The 13,701-nt window shown below is 40.0% G+C and overlaps 1 protein-coding gene across 3 annotated transcripts; it reads right to left on the bottom strand.

Moving 5' to 3' along the window:
• Positions 1-135: 135 nt before the first annotated feature.
• spag1a (sperm associated antigen 1a) lies at positions 136-10,636 on the bottom strand. 3 transcript variants are annotated; one of them, XM_020597516.1, is made up of 9 exons: positions 10,229-10,636; positions 8,506-8,605; positions 7,570-7,722; positions 6,554-6,711; positions 3,697-3,838; positions 2,541-2,667; positions 2,291-2,428; positions 2,129-2,170; positions 136-2,026 (listed from the first exon to the last, which is right to left on the bottom strand). In XM_020597516.1, the coding sequence occupies exons 1-8, from the start codon at positions 10,569-10,571 to the stop codon at positions 2,165-2,167; spliced, it is 1,167 nt and encodes a 388-aa protein (XP_020453172.1). In that variant the 5' UTR covers positions 10,572-10,636; the 3' UTR covers positions 136-2,026; positions 2,129-2,164. The 3 variants fall into 3 exon arrangements, with proteins under 3 accessions (XP_020453172.1, XP_020453171.1, XP_020453173.1); XM_020597515.1 differs by having other exon boundaries at positions 136-2,170; XM_020597517.1 differs by having other exon boundaries at positions 136-2,170; positions 8,506-8,587.
• Between the last annotated feature and the right edge of the window lie 3,065 nt (positions 10,637-13,701).

Raw genomic sequence — 13,701 nt, 5'->3', positions numbered from 1 at the left:
TTTTTTAACTACAGTATGTTTTTAATGTTTCCTAAATCCTTACATAGGATTGCAAAAAAAAAAAAAAGTGTATTTGTTTGACCCACTGTGCCTTTTGGGGGGGGGGGATATTTCCATTTCCTCAGTCTGCATGTCTTCAAATGGTAAACATAAAAATCAAGAGAATGAATTGTGTTGGCCTTATAACATGCATGAAACCAGATGCTAAATACTCGGCCTCTGCATTGCTGGTGTGGCCTACCAAAGACTGCTTTCAGGCCACTGCAGTTAAAACTAGAACACTTGACAGAAGTGTTAATGGAGTTATTATGCCGTGGCAGCGCAGCATTGGACTAAACCTAAATCTGGGGCGGTCCCTGCAAACTGAAGAACAAAATGTTTGCGTTTAAGTCACTTTTTGGCTGAAGTCAGTTCCCCTGTGTTGTTGGTCAGCTCTGTTCTAATGATTTTTTTTATTCAAAGTGATCAGCATCTGAGTGCAATGATACATCTTTCTTTCAGAAGCTGTAGTTCATTGACCAGATTTCTCTTTCTCAACCAGCTAGACTCTGCATCAATCATCTCAGAGTAATGAGTTGGTCATCAGAGACTGATGGTCCCTCAATGGGAAAACAAAGGTTTGATTTCTCTGAGTTTTATGTTATTATTTGAAGACTAATGCCAGGTCTGTTTTCTAACTGGGACAAAAGAATTACCATTTATAAAATGTATTTCCTGATTGTTTGCTTTATTATTTGCATTTAATGCATATCATTAAATAAAATTCTCAATCAGGCTTTGCTGTCTGTACATTTTGACATGGAAATGATTTTGATTGTCATGTTGTGGTGCAGTCAGTCACACTGTACAGTTACTGTTGTGACCATTGAGCAGCTTTAGTGACGGACATATTCGTTCTACACAAAGGGGGTAAAAGTGCCTTATTATGAACTTGGAGAAAGGCACATTAAAGCGTTCACAGAGTTTATTTACATACAGTACATGCTCTTACATTTTGTGAAGCGACACATAATTTGTAACGCTTAAGCCTCAAAGCATTCAGTAGAAAACAAGGGAAAAAAAGGAATTAACCAAGGTCATATGTTGGACAAACCGAATTAATACACCAATACTGCAAAGTACAAGCGAAATAATTGTTGCATATTGTGCTATACAAATATTTTACGTTTTTGAGTGTTACAGAAAGAAATGAAATCCACGTAAAGGCCCTTTAATCAAACTAATAGCGCATGTATTTTCTAAGCTCCTTGCTGCAGCAAAGATGTGAACATGAGTTGTGACAGATGCAGCGGGAGACGTGTGAAACTTAAACTCTTATACATGCACAACAACACACAGTTATCCTGGCTGCATTCAAACTTGAACCTGAGACCAAAAGTAAATCTTACAGTACGTGATTACCTCTAACCCTACCTTAGGTAGCTGGATATTTATCTAAAACCAGTGATAAGACACCTTATAACAAGACTTTTTGGATATTTTTAACTGGAAATTCATTATTTTACCATCTTAAATTTAAAGTTAGGGCATGATGCTTCACTATGGAGGTACTTTACCTGTAGAAATGTGCAACATTTTTCTGGATTTATAACCTTTGGATGTTTTTAAAGGTATTTCGGGCCTCTCTTATTTCCACATACAATTACACATAACCTGTACCTCCAACACATAATGTGTTTGAATTAGTTCTCCTGCCATAAGCTCAGTGAATCATTTTGGCGCCACACACAACAGCTTTAAAACCCAATCAAAACACAACTTTTAATCTGTCATCCTAGCTGTGCTGAAGTTTCAATAAGGCACACATTAGACCCTCTCCTTCCACATTATCATTACAAGAATCTGTACATTAATATTGTAACAAATGATTTACAGTATAGTGCAAGCAGGTAACAAGTACCTTGAGATAAGCCTTTCTAAACAAAGCTGTCCATTATGTAAGGTTGTGTACTCAGGTGTTATGGTGTGGTTTGCACACATTGCCGGTGGTGCAGAGCTGAAACACTGGTTGTCCGAGGAGCTCATCCTAAAAGTCAATGTTAGTCACTTCCATGTTTTAAAGTTCTTACTTACTCTATGGCTTTAAAAGTCCTTTTCCTCCAGAACTGCTACAGTACAGTGTCCATACCTGTTTCATTCTTCTACCCCAGTCCACAAAGAGCCATCACGCCTGGAAGAAACGAGTAAAAGTCAGTGGTTGGTGGTTTTGCTTGATCTAGGTTTGTGTGTGACTCTTACTTCTGGAACAAAGTCACTTCTTGATGTGTGTTTGTCCGTATAAATCTCTCACCTGTGGTGTGTGTGTCACGTTGTCCATCAGGCTTTGTCTCAACAAACCTGTCACCACCTCAAGCTCCTGCTCAGCCTCCTGAACATTTGGGTCCAGCTGGAGGACTTCCTGGAGGTCACTGCTGGCAGACAGGTAGTCCTATGTGGATATAAACACCCACAGAAGTAATGGATATGCATCTGTGTGCAAATGCATCTAATCTAACATCTTCAAAATAATCAATGTGAGTGTGCTGGAGACTGACAGTCACCTGTAAACCTTTATAAGCCAGGGCCCGTCTGTAGAAGGCTTTCTTGTTGCCCGGCTCCAGCTGCAGAGCAGAGTCACAGTCCTGTTTGGCCTCTTCAAAGCGACTTAGTTTCAGTAGGCAAATGGCTCTGGAGCAGAATGAAGAAAAGAAGAGAGTGAAAAACATAATGTAGGATTCTGCTTTCAAGATACTGACATCTTAAATCAATTGCAGATTTAACTTGTTTTTTTTTGGCCTGGTGTAAGTCAGTTTAAAGAAGGCTACCAAGACAGCTCTCCTAGCTGCCACATGTATTTGATGCATTGTGTTAATGTTTTCTATCAGTTCCTCTTGTTCGAAATCAGTCCAACTAGTTTCTGTTCAGCTGTGGAACCTAACCTTTGATGAATACACAGTAACCAAATTCTTCTGGATATCACAAAGGGTTAAACTGCCCAGCACCTTAGGGTTGCACATGTGTAATATCCTCTCACTGAGGAATCCAATTTGAATTCTGCATCTGAAAGGGCACGATTTCACACAAAAGCATAGAACAAATGTTACATTATGATTAATTCCTTACATACACTATCTGTTTAAAACTGACTGTGCTGGCCCTCAGTCTCACAAGCAGGATTATATTTGGTGTTACTGACAATGATACAAGCTTGGAGTTGACACACAGATGATTATGTGGTGCCCTCTATTGTTTTTTTTAGAATAAGCTATGAGACAGAAACCTTAGAAATTTAGAACTCAGTGTAGAAGGTGTTGAGGTCATCTGACAGGCTGTCAGTGGAGCTGATGATGCTGGTGGTGGTCCTGTAGTCTGTGATGTGCTGCAGGCCTTGCCACATCCGTCCGGAGTCAGCAGTAGAATAGAAGCCATTCAGCTTTTCTCTGTACTGCCTCTTAGCTGCTGTGATGGCTTTCCTCATTCTGTACTTTGCAGCTTTGTACTCTGTCTCATCGCCTGATCTGAATGCATGAGAGTGAGCACGCAGCATGTGGTGTACCTGACTGTTTATCTAGGGCATCTGGTTGGGAAACCTCCTGACTTGTATGGTGGGCACAGTGTTGTCGATGCAGGTACTAATGTACCCGGTCACATACTCAGCACAATCCTGTACGCTCAAGTAAAGCTTCAAGTTAAATGCTACGGCGTTTTGATGCCTACCTGTTTGTGTAGAGAGCACATTCATCAGGTTTGAGGACAAGACATTCACTGTACTTTTCCAGAGCCACTCGGAAGTGTCCTTTCTTGACCAGATCATTGCCTTCCTTTTTCAACAACGTAAAGTGGGCTGCTTTCCTTCTGGCTGTTGACAGAAAAAGGATTTTTTTGCAAACATTCAAAACTGAAACAAAAGAAAGAAAATTCAGTTACACAATGTGATTCATGTTAAGAAAACTGCCACTATCCTTTTGATTGATTAAAAAATGACAGTATGATTAAAATAGTTTTCACATTTGGTTCATTTTTCTTTAGCGGAGGTTATCTATATGTGACACATGGTAAGTCATTCAAGAAGCTTTTCAAATCAGTTCAGCACACAAAACTTTTTTTCGGAGTGATCAATAAGTCCATCAGTCTGTCAGCAGCAGTCTGAATGGGCCAAAGGGGAAAAATCATCTCCTGCTTACTGAGCGCTCTGCTGTGCTGACAAAGCCACTATGTCTAATGTCTTGGGGAAAACACAGAGACACTTACAAATTCATGTATGAACACACAGACTCAGATACGACCCAGTTATTGACACAACGTCTGAATTTATCTAGTGAGACAAGAAAACCGATGCAGCGAGGCTCAACAGAAACACATGGCATGTGTTTGTATCCTAAAAGGTGATTCTTCCTCTGGCTGAAATACCTGTCACTACTACAGTGATGACAGCTGTCATTCGTCAGACTTTCTATTCCAAAAACCTTCTATAGCTGAAAAACACTTCAGTAAAAGGGAAGGATCTCAGTTCAGTGACCAGTCCAAATGTTAAGTACCAAAACAACAAAACAACTAGTCTATTAATAAATCAGTCTTTTCATAGTTTCCCTTTTATGGGCAATATGGACTCATAAAACCATGCAGTAGTAAAATAGTTAAATATTTGGCAGCAGCATCAGCCCTTACTGTGGCAGTGGGAAGAAGAAACAGCTACAAGCATCAGGAGAATAATGAAGTGGAGAACAAGAAATGAGCTGCCATATGCAGTGGTGAAAGCAAGGCCTACAAAATAAAACTAAATAGACACACAGGATGCTCTTACTCGTTCAGTGGACGCTGTATATGGAGAAGGGCACACAACTGATGAATTAAGAAGATGGTTTGATCTCAAATCTGAGGCAACAAAACAAACACAGAAGAGAGTGGAGTGGACCAGTGGAGGAGGACAGGCCAACTCTCTCAGGTGTGCCATCAGCTGAGCAGACCTCCATGAGGGCACCCAGGTCCCTTCAACTACCCTGAATCTCATCTCAGGTGCTGGACAACCAAACACTTACACAGACAGCCTCAATACTGGCCAAAATATCCAGGAGTGATTTCATGTCATTGAGTGCAATCACAATTACTGGATAATACTACCAGCACCAGCTTTTCCTGAGCACGGTAGAATCTATGCACAGAAGCCAGTCAAGAAATACTAAAAACATTTTTTTAAATGTATTAAAAACTATTATTTTTATCTTTTCTATCCCATGTTTAACACATTCCAGGATTCATTTTGCAGTTAAATTACTTTTAGTTGATCCCAGATTTCCAGAGTGACATTAGCATCCTTCAGTCAAAAGGCACAACCCTGCTGGTTACATGTACAGGAGGAGAGGCCAGTAGGTAAAGTGATACAGACGGTAACTGTAAGTGCAAGTGAGGAAATCTGTTTTACTCAAAACACTGCAGGGGTTGTGGCTGCATTGACTTCATAGCCTGGTTCAGACTAAATTGCTGACATAATGTTGACTTTTGAAAAGGCAGAAGCTGGTATCTTATGGAACTGTATCCATCCATCCATTATCTATACTGCTTATTCCTGAACAGGGTCACAGGCGGGTGGCAGCTGGAGCCTATCCCAATCCCAGCTGACAGACATTAGGCTAGAGGCAGGGTACACCCTGGACAGGTCGCTAGTCTATCACAGGGCTGACATGTAGACAAACAAATACGCACACTAATATTCACTCCTATTCAATTTAGAGTTGCCTATCTTATCCATTAGAAGCAAAAGATTTTGCTAATTTTCTGTGACAAACTAGGATTTTACCAATAAATTATGTGTTGAACCACTTCTCGCCTGTTTCCCCAGCAACAGCAGAGCCCTATTCTGAAATTAGTGCTGTTCTGTTTATGTACTATAGTTATTAAATCTTTATGTCTGTGCTGAAAACGTCTTGTGCTTTATGTAGGTAAGATTTAAATCCTGAGGTCTGAATACAAATAAAGCATTTTATTAGCTACTGTACGTACATTTTTATAACTGTGTACAACACTGCATATATTTAAATGTATTTGAATATCTGATACATGTGTAATCTTGTGGTGTGTGTGAACAGGAGCAGCGTACAGGAAACCTGAGCTGGCCTGTTCCATTACGGCAGCACTACACTGTGCTTGGATCGCCTTCTCCTCTGCATTATTGATGGTCTGCCCAGAAACACACACACACACACACACACACACACAGTCTCTCAGCAGTAGTGCCTTCACTGAGTACCTGACCAACACTTGCAGTGACGGCTTTGCAATTCCACATTTCAAGGATTTTATTGCTAAAGTTACCACCCACAATTCAGGCAGGATGAAAAATCATTAAGGTGGAGATACAGTACACAAGAGAATGTGTCCCCTAACTGTGTGTCCTCTTTTTGAAAACCAGTGCATCACAGTTATATGCAGTGATACAGTGGAAACTGAGGTTGGATGTATGCTTCTGAATGAAACTGGGAGGTTACTCACCCTTAGCACATGTTTGCATTTAAAGTGTAACACTTTGTATTTCACAAAACAGCTCATTAATCTTTGAGGAAGTGATGTCACTCACCTTCCTCTTGTGCAGCTCTGGCGGCTCGGGCCTGGGCCAGCTCGATGCTGATTGGTTTCTGTCTGTGTTGCTGCTGGACAGACAGAGGGACGATGGGAATTTCTGGAAGCTTCTCTCTCCAACCAGGCCCGTCCTGCTTGATCAGCATCTTGGTGATCCTGATATGAGACATGTAGAGTGCAGTGTATTATGGCCAAAAGGTTTTAATAGTGCAAGTTTTGTATGAGAAGGCTCTACTTTGTGACATTTCTACACCTACTGTAGCGAATTGATGCTCTCCTTGGTATTGAATGTGCTTACTTAATGACACCATGCAGCAACCTGTAAATCCAACTCAAGGCTTCAAAGACTCTCTCTGTGGCTAAAATCACAGACTGTGTTGCTGTTGCCCAGTTCAAGGACCACATTTATCAGTGTCAGTATGTGCCAAGTCTGAGCAAGTTATAACAGACTATCCCATTTCAAAGGCTCTTTCAAATGCAGCATTATTTTTTGGTGACAGTGAGGCTAGGCTGTCCCAGTAGCAGATGGGACCTGGCCTTCCTGGGTTGCAGCCTCCCTGATTCTCGCTTGACCGGAATAACTTCCAGGTCAAGCAGAAATCCAGGACCAAGGAACAATTAAATAAGGGATTTAGAATTTATCCCCAGTCAAGATAGTGTGGTTTCCAAAGATACTGAATATGTCCTATTGAACTATGGGAAAAACAAGTATAAGATGACACACACAACACTCAAGTTTAGTTTAATGCAGTAAAAGCAAAAGTGATGCTGTAGGTTTAAATATTTTACTTAACATAAATATTATTGTATTTAACTGAACAAAATAAAATATAGAGCAGACTGGTAAAGTGTGTGATATTACAGTATCATATAATGTAATCAATTATTTTAAAAAACACAACAGCCACTTTTGAATGAACACTGAAACGTCAATGTCTAGGCAGCTTCCATTCTTTCTAAAAGTAACAGCAACCACTTGAGGGCCACTCCCATCTTTAGCTGAGTTGTGCTGACCTGTGGACGCTGTCATGTGCTGCCTGAACCCCGGTGTCCAGCTGCAGCACAGTCTTATAATCCACATAGGCCTTTCTGTAGCGCTCCAGTGACTCATAAGCCATAGCTCTGCGCAACAGGGGCTTCAAGGAGTAGGGCTGCAGCTCCAAAGCCCTAAGAGGATCAGAGAGATGTAGACACAGCAGATCAATCCATCTATACCTGCAATCTGTGTCACAAGTGTAACTGAGCTGATTTCTAGAAAAGATTTATGGAAAAGCTATGTAATCTATTATTGTGTGCTGAGCTCCAGTCTGTGGCAACCACGCTGAGAGATTTATGGACTAATCACAAAGCAAACATTTATCTTTTACAGGCACAGTGTCTGCTAAGGATGCAGTGTATGGAAAAGCATATATCAATATACGTGTAAATATACTGTTCTCTTCTGAGGATGTAGAAGCTGTGAGTGATGATTTCAGATAAATAAAAAAACAGGGAGCGAATGATGTCTAGCAGAACAGTATAATCACTAGCAGAACAGTATAATCATTGTACTTTTCTATGAAAATGATACTTTGCAAACAGTTACATAGTGTTTAGAGTTTATAAAGTTCAACTAAAAATAAACCTTAAACTGCAGAAAAACTATTGAGTCCGTGTCAGGAGGAGCAGATGTCTACAAGTCTGAACATGACAAACTTGAGTGGAGGTGTGAAGAGAGAAAGATGTGAGCTTACTAGTCCTCTGTAGCCTGCTCCTCCTCTGTGCTTCAGGCTAACAGCTCAAGGCTACATTAGCTGCTACTAAATATCCAACCCCATTGTCAGCAGTTTAGAGTATATTGCTCTGTGGGTAATGTAGGTGCCAGGTGTAGACAAGGAAATACAACAAAAGTACAATGGTAAATTTGTCAAACACTACTTTGAAATTAATTTATAAACACTGGTCACATACTTGGTGCAGTCATTTATGCAGTCGGTGCTACTTCCATCCTTCAGGTAACAGGCGGCTCTGTTGGAGTAGAGAATACACAGGTCTTCTGGACTATCAATGCCTGCAGAGGAACAGCCATAACCACTCATTTGAAAGACCGGACACTGAAAGAACCCTCCCTTCATCTTTAATCTCTTTATAAAACACAATCAACATAACACTTTTGCTCTTCAAACTACGATATGCTCAGTGGTTTGGACAGTGAGGCACACGCCTGGAGAGCTCTAGACTAAAGACAAATTAAGAAAAGTAGCTCAATTTAAAGTCATTAGGCTGTCCAGAGATGCTGAGAGGGTGACTAATAGACAAATGTTAACAGTGCCTCTAGTAGAGTCATTTTCTGTCCTGTCTTTTCTCCTGTGAAGCTTCACAACTGCTAGCAAAGCATCAGTCATTACACACTGCTTCAGCACTCAAACACTGGTGTCAGCACTGTCTCTACATTTGTGTGTGTTTTTTCTTTTTGCATCATTGAAATAAAGAGCCTACATTGTCACATACAAAGCATAATCAGTTAAGTCTGCTATGGTATTATATCTAGCCTGTTTTAAGTCTGTCTCCAGCGCTGCAAAAAATAAAAAGCTATGAGGAGAGTAAAAGTTGGCTGAGTGCACTGAAAGGTGCAGCATGTCATTCTATTTTACCTAAAAGCACCATGCACCCACACAACTTCAGTCTACAGTCAGTACTGTTGTCTTGTGCCAGAACTCCACTGCATTCATAAATCACCAGTGATGCCTCATGCCTGCTTACCATTACCAGATGCCACAGTTCTCCATACAGACAGGTGACTCGTGTAGCTACTTGAATTATAATGTGGGATGGTGAGCACTTGATTTTGTAAATAGAGGACATTGTGCAGCTTGGCAAGCAGTGGTATAATGCATTCATTATTGACATGAGATACTCTGGATTATGCAGCCTATTGACTCTGAGTCAACTTTTCTTTGATACCCAGACAGGCTAACACACACATGCTCCAAGGGGCTTTCGGTCTGCCTCTATGCCACCCATCTGTTGTACACATTTATGCTGAAAAGATGGCTTCAAAACAGGTGCAAAGTGTACGACTCAATATGTAGTATCATTATTATTGTATCTTTGACTATACGTCTCCTTACTACTGCTTAAACCTCAAGTTTAGTTGATCATCAAAATATAAATAAATGAACTTGTCCATTTATTGTAATAATTTAATATTTTTAAAGGCAATTTCTAAGCAAACATCACTTGCTGTTTTATTAGTATTCTGTGATTTTAAACAAAATGTTTTTTCAGTTGTGGACTGTTACTTGGAAACAACAAGCATTCTGATTACATCCATTTGGGTTTTGTGAACTTGTGAGGAGTATTTTTTTTCTGAATGGTGACAGTTCAGTGACTACAATATTATTCTAGAAAATAACTTAGTTGGAGCCTATTTATTTTGACACAACCCCTCAAATGACACGCACATGTTACTGAAACAGACAGTGACAGTTCAGGTTATTTAAGCTTTTTGTTGGTAGTGATGATTGTGCATGTCAGGTTTTACAATATAGAATTTCTTTTAGCATACATGTCCGAGTGTAAAACGTTTTGTAATGTAAATTTGTAATAAACAAATGTATTTCTCCTTGAATGAAATTTTATGAGGTGATTACTGTAGAGAAAAAAAAAAACAAAATGTTCATATCTTCCCTACCTGCTTCAGCACATTCATCAATGGCCTGAGTGTACTTCTCCAAGGCGTCTCCAAACTGACCATGCTTGAAGAGGTGGTTTCCCTCATTCTTGAGCCGGGCCAGGTGAGGAGGAAGGGCTCCAGCAGGGGCATCCAGGTAATTTGTGTCCACTGCAGGGCTGTCCTGCTCCCCTTGTCCAGCAGTGGGGCTGTTTTGCCCCTGAGTGCCGTTGGCAAGCCCCTTCTCTGGAGCTCTCTGAGTCTGGGGCTTTTCTGCGTTGCTCCCTGTATTCCAACTTCTCGTTCCCGTATCCGATGTAGCTCCCCCTCCTCCACCTGGAGGTTTCTCCTGTGTGTTCCCCATAGCTGCACTCCCTCTGCAGTGTGTTCAAACCCTTCCTCCCTCCTCTCAAAGCTGCAGCTACATCTGTGCCGGGCTGGGGATTTCTCCCAGACACGCCCCCTGGATGAGACGTCCGCTGTGACATCACCAACGGGGGATGTGCCACAGGATGCAGTGCTGCAGTAGGACAGCTCTGATGGGAGGATTACACTTCACAGCAAGAGGGTGACAAGCAGCAATACAAACAGTAAAATTAAAAACTGAACTAAAAGATGGCCAAATACAGATGCATAACACCTTCGTGCAGATTAAAAGTAACCATGACCTTTTACAGTTTTGAAGATGCATTGTTTTTGCTCTTTTATTGTCACTGATTCAGTGAAAAAACAAAACATTTGCATCTATTTTGCTAAAAAAAAAAGAGAGAAATATATTCATCATTAATTTTTATCTTTGTTTTTTAAATACCTTCTACACAGTGGACATTGTGACATCACAGCAAAAGCTTGGCTTGATGAATACTTGAATAGAGCCAACTTTAATTAATGGTATTAGAAACACCTGTGATTACTGTAGTTTTATATCTGCTGTGAAAAAGGCCTACTGTTGGGCAGAATAAGTAAGCAAACTGATGACATTAATTTGGGCTCTAACATTTTATGTACATTTGTCATTAACATTAATGTTAGTAAAAAAAAACTTTATGATAGAGATATTTTAAGATTTTAGGCTTGAGATTAAAAACTGCCACTGGTTATTCTCTTGCCAAGAATTACATGAGATGATTAACACTATTTATAATGCTGTAAGGCAAATATGTGAAGATTGGTACCACTCTTTTGACTGTAAGATACAGTGCCTTGCGAAAGTATTCGGCCCCCTTGAACTTTGCGACCTTTTGCCACATTTCAGGCTTCAAACATAAAGATATAAAACTGTAATTTTTTGTGAAGAATCAACAACAAGTGGGACACAATCATGAAGTGGAACGAAATTTATTGGATATTTCAAACGTTTTTAACAAATAAAAAACTGAAAAATTGGCCGTGCAAAATTATTCAGCCCCACACCAGGCAGGTCCGAGATACTGTTGTGGAGAAGTTTAAAGCCGGATTTGGATACAAAAAGATTTCCCAAGCTTTAAACATCCCAAGGAGCACTGTGCAAGCGATAATATTGAAATGGAAGGAGTATCAGACCACTGCAAATCTACCAAGACCTGGCCGTCCCTCTAAACTTTCAGCTCATACAAGGAGAAGACTGATCAGAGATGCAGCCAAGAGGCCCATGATCACTCTGGATGAACTGCAGCGATCTACAGCTGAGGTGGGAGACTCTGTCCATAGGACAACAATCAGTTGTATACTGCACAAATCTGGCCTTTATGGACGAGTGGCAAGAAGAAAGCCATTTCTTAAAGATGTCCATAAAAAGTGTCGTTTAAAGTTTGCCACAAGCCACCTGGGAGACACACCAAACATGTGGAAGAAGGTGCTCTGGTCAGATGAAACCAAAATCGAACTTTTTGGCAACAATGCAAAACGTTATGTTTGGCGTAAAAGCAACACAGCTCATCACCCTGAACACACTATCCCCACTGTCAAACATGGTGGTGGCAGCATCATGGTTTGGGCCTGCTTTTCTTTAGCAGGGACAGGGAAGATGGTTAAACTTGATGGGAAGATGGATGGAGCCAAATACAGGACCATTCTGGAAGGAAACCTGATGGAGTCTGCAAAAGACCTGAGACTGGGACGGAGATTTGTCTTCCAACAAGACAATGATCCAAAACATAAAGCAAAATCTACATTGGAATGGTTCACAAATAAACATATCCAGGTGTTAGAATGGCCAAGTCAAAGTCTAGACCTGAATCCAATCGAGAATCTGTGGACAGAACTGAAAACTGCTGTTCACAAATGCTCTCCATCCAACCTCACTGAGCTCGAGCTGTTTTGCAAGGAGGAATGGGCAAAATTTAAGTCTCTTGATGTGCAAAACTGATAGAGACATACCCCAAGTGACTTACAGCTGTAATCGCAGCAAAAGGTGGTGCTACAAAGTATTAACTTAAGGGGGCTGAATAATTTTGCACGGCCAATTTTTCAGTTTTTTATTTGTTAAAAAAGTTTGAAATATCCAATAAATTTCGTTCCACTTCATGGTTGTGTCCCACTTGTTGTTGATTCTTCACAAAAAATTACAGTTTTATATCTTTATGTTTGAAGCCTGAAATGTGGCAAAAGGTCGCAAAGTTCAAGGGGGCCGAATACTTTCGCAAGGCACTGTAAATATAAAGCTCCAACTAGCAGCCAGTTAATTTTGCACAAAATTTGGCTTTGAGCTATGGATGTATTATAGGAATTGAAACACTGTCTGCTGATCGAAGCCTTATATTTATCCTACAGTCAAAAAAGTGGTGCCAATCTTTACATCTATCTAGTTAGTTCATCCTAAAAATACCATGGGTATGGCTCACCATCTGGTGACCTGGATTTGTGTGCTTCTATTTCCAACACAAACACACAATGAAGACCCAACTTCTCCTTCAGTCCCCAGTCTGTAATCATCAGTAGTCCTCCTAAGATTGTAGTTTAAAAAGAAATATAGCCTGTTTCAATTTTTCCTTTGGCTTGTATTCAGTTAGCTGTTGGTTCTTTAGCTAAATAACACAGTCACAAAAAAATCTTTCACATTCCTTTTTTTCCCCCATTAAAGGGGGGAAAAAAAAAAAAACATTTTCTATGTCATTTAACTCTCTCTGCTATTTCTCTGAGCTCTGCAAACTGCTGAAGACCTAGAAGTGATGGAGGCCTCAAGAAGGAATTAAGTTTATATTACTTTCTTTTTTACGCCTCACTTAAAATTCATATAACCCTAAGATACCGATTTTTGAATGATTTTGTCATATTTCTATTTATACTGTATATGCGTTATTATTTATACCATATTACTATTTAGTAATAGTAATTACTGTTTCTAATCAGGGTTGAAGGGGACAAACACCAAAAATAATGCATTTAAATAAATAGAAGAAAAGTTACAAGACCTGAGCAATTAATAAAAAATATGCATATAAATTCATGTTCCTGTAGTAATGTAGATATTACCATTCAAAGAAGATAATGGATTAAAAAAAAACTGAAAACTG

This window comes from Monopterus albus, unplaced genomic scaffold, assembly GCF_001952655.1.
Source record: "Monopterus albus unplaced genomic scaffold, M_albus_1.0 scaffold34.1, whole genome shotgun sequence".
In the NCBI taxonomy this organism is placed as follows: Eukaryota; Metazoa; Chordata; class Actinopteri; order Synbranchiformes; family Synbranchidae; genus Monopterus; species Monopterus albus.
Note: the sequence above shows the minus strand (reverse complement) of the source record. Positions and strands in the feature narration are given on the sequence as shown.

Excerpts from the sequence above, each read along its gene's own strand:
- spag1a (XM_020597515.1), bottom strand. The coding sequence starts at position 10,571 with ATGGGGAACACACAGGAGAAACCTCCAGGTGGAGGAGGGGGAGCTACA. Across the intron at positions 7,723-8,505 it reads TGCATAAATGACTGCACCAA|GGCTTTGGAGCTGCAGCCCT; the intron begins GTATGTGACCAG and ends TGATCCTCTTAG. Across the intron at positions 6,712-7,569 it reads GCACATGACAGCGTCCACAG|GATCACCAAGATGCTGATCA; the intron begins GTCAGCACAACT and ends GTCTCATATCAG.